The sequence below is a fragment of the Gobius niger genome (assembly GCF_951799975.1).
Source record: "Gobius niger genome assembly, chromosome: 19".
In the NCBI taxonomy this organism is placed as follows: domain Eukaryota; kingdom Metazoa; phylum Chordata; class Actinopteri; order Gobiiformes; family Gobiidae; genus Gobius; species Gobius niger.
The window spans coordinates 28,946,495-28,949,736 of NC_136870.1; the positions used below are offsets into that span (position 1 = coordinate 28,946,495).

At 47.7% G+C, this 3,242-nt stretch overlaps 1 protein-coding gene across 1 annotated transcript in view; it reads right to left on the reverse strand.

Moving 5' to 3' along the window:
• Positions 1 to 1,218, reverse strand: part of stambpl1 (STAM binding protein-like 1) — a gene marked incomplete at its 5' end in the record, with an annotated part of 8,211 nt that extends 6,993 nt beyond the window's left edge. The window contains 1 exon segment of the mRNA XM_079577483.1: positions 841 to 1,218. Coding sequence (XP_079433609.1) covers positions 841 to 1,218 — 378 coding nt within the window.
• Positions 1,219 to 3,242: the final 2,024 nt, after the last annotated feature.

Consider the following 3,242-nt stretch of genomic DNA (forward strand, 5'->3'; position numbering starts at 1 on the left):
ATTAAACTTAAAGGGGGGGTATTCTGCAAAATGGACTTTCTCCAGCTTTCCATCATGTTATTCTGTCACTCCCTCATTAAAAACATGGCTGAAGTGTTGCCTTGGCACATTCACGTATTTCTGAGTAATCTGTAAAAACTCTGATGGCGGCCATTTTAGGGATAGGTTTGCCTGAGTCCTCCTAGGAACGCCCCCACCTCCTGGAGACGCCTCCGAGCTTTGGTCACCAGCCGAGTAACCAACTACAGTACAGATACTACAGTACAGATACTACAGTACAGATACTACAGTACAGATACTACAGTACACATACTACAGTACACATACTAGTACATGATCAGTCCTGAGGAATGTGGAGCTTCAGGTTTGGGCTGTCATCTCTGTTTAACGCCGGACTCCGCAGACAGAAGTACTTTTTCTGATACTGTGACTGAGCAGATCATTCTCCGTGAACACATCCACATATGTCTGATTCTGAAGGATCTCCCGGACGATTCGGCTTCAGGTAAAATCACTTCAAATCAAAGGTAAAGAATTCCCACACGGAAGAGTTCAATCTGCGAACCGAGGCGCTCGTGGGTTCTGCGCTAAAAACAACAGATTTTCCCGCGGAGTTTGGTGAGGAGAAGAATGACTGTAAACTGAAGTCAGGAACGTCTGAATCACGTTTGAATCACGTTTGAATCACGTTTGAATCACGTTTGAATCAGACTCCCGTGTGAGGTTAAAGCTCCCGCGCCTCCCGGTACCTCGGTGTAAATCACAGCCTCAGTTCTCTGACTTTCCACAGGCTTCACTCGGACAAAAGGAAGGAGCTGGATTTACCTGCGCTTCTCTCACCTGTCCGCGCGCGCAGGGGGAGGAGAGGGAGGAGGGGGGGGGGGGGGGGGTCCTCCCGGGGGCCGCGGCTGCCCGGCGGAGGCGCTCTGTCCGCGGCGGCAGCTCCGTCACAGAGCGGGCACTGGCGCGGCTGCTCCCCGGGCTCAGGCGCCTGCTCCCCGGGGCCGGAGTGCGGTGGAGCCGGTGTGGAGGTCCCGGTGGTCCCGGTGGTCCTGGAGATGCTTCTGGAGGACAGGGCTCGCACGGAGCGCAGGGAAATGGCTGGTGTGACACAGATCGTCTCTGTGACAGATGCGCCGCTCTCATCAACAACACGGAGCGGCCGGAGGAGCCACGGCGCATGCGCAGGACGAGCACATTTACGCTCAGGAATTTCATGTCACAGATTTTTAGTTTTTTTCCTTCACGTTTTTATTTTTGTTCATATTTTTATTGTTTATTATTCATTTTGGTCCAGTTTATTTACATATTTATTCAACATTTTTCAATCTGGATTTTTTTTTTTTTTTTATCAAATTTGTCCTGTTTTTCTTTCTTTTTGTGGTTCATTATTATTTCCATGTCAACCTCTTAACCCCCGCCTGAACCGAGCACATTTCCTCCTTTACCCAAATCTAAAAGCTCCTTGAAAAAACGGGGTTTATTACCTTTAAAGTTTATTATTTGTTTATTGTTTTCCATATAAAGTGTTTGTATGAGTTTATTATTTATTCCGGGTTTATTATCGTGAATCAGGATCAGTGTGAGCGCCCCGCCCTCTGCCGGACACTCAGTGAACTACAGCTGCAGTTCAGTGTTAGCGGGTCAGCGTGAGCGCCCCGCCCTCTGCCGGACACTCGGTGAACTACAGCTGCAGTTCAGTGTTAGCGGGTCAGTGTGAGCGCCCCGCCCTCTGCCGGACACTCAGTGAACTACAGCTGCAGTTCAGTGTTAGCGGGTCAGTGTGAGCGCCCCGCCCTCTGCCGGACACTCGGTGAACTCCCGCTGCAGTCGCCTCGGTCTCCGCCAGAGGGCGCCGCACCGTCGCGCTTCACACTGGGCCTTTTGTGTCTGATCTGACCGTCACCATGGTTACCGTCCTCCCCCCCTGTCGGCGCTCAGATTGCCGTCAGAGCAGGTGGAGCCTTTTGTCCCTCCGCAGCTGCCGTCGATCACACCAAACAACCCGCAGATCAGATGAACTCTCAGAGCAGGAAGCTTTGTTTAAAGACCGCACGGCTCTGCAGCGCCCCCTGTGGTGCGACACTAGAGCTGCACGACGACACATAGGATCTTCTGGAAGTCCCTCACTGGGAAAGTGCCGGTGCAACAGGGCAAACTGTACCCGGGTATAACTGGCCCAGGCTCCACTCTGCCTGGGCCCAAATATACCCCTAACTTTTCACAATCTGAACAGAGGCTTCTTTGGTTTATTTGGTCGGAACAGAGCATGTTAATGATCGCGCCAAACCGGATTATAGCCTGGTTATTAAAAAATATATTAAAAAAAAATATATATATATATATATATATATATTTTAATTATTATTATTATTTATAATTATTTGTATTATTATTATCATTAAGGAGAACAAAGAAAAGTGCATGACCATTTTCAGAGATATTGTGATCAAAATTAAATGTACATTGATTTGACATTTGAAATGTGAACATGTGGCTGTTGGTGAAAACATGAAGGAATAAAGCTGTTAATGTTTTGTATCACATGTGAACTGTGTATGCCTTGAATTACCATAAGAACTGTAAGCCACTCACTCACTCACTCACTCACTCACTCACTCACTCACTCACTCACTCACTCACTCACTCACTCACTCACTCACTCACAGGTAGGCAAAGTGTTTTGCCCAAGGACACAACAACAGTCTGTACTGGCAGCAGGATGGATTTGAACTGCCAACCTTCCGGTTAAAGGACCACACACTCTATCACTCTAAGCTACTGTTATAATTGGGGGCATAATCTGGCCTGGGGGGGAGGAAATAGCCTAGGCCATAATATACCTGGGTATATTATGGCCTAGGCCAGAGTAACCCCGGGTCCAGATGGGGGGTTACTCTGGCCTGGGGGGCCCCTGTAACCCTGGGTCCAGATGGGGGGTCACTCTGGCCTGTTACACCGGTGCTGTTTGTGCATATTTCACCTTTTTTCATGCGAGCAGTTACGGCCCCGGACAGATCCACACACTGTACAACTACTATAGGCCCGAGCCCTGCAGGCTGCTCGGGCCTAATAATAATAATAATAATAATAATAATAATAATAATAATAATAATAATAATAATAATAATAATAATAATAATAATAATAATAATAATAATGATAATGTGTCCACAATAAAGGCTGTAAATGTTGTTTATAAGTTTGTGATGAGACTCGAGGATCAGGATCAGCTCGTACGG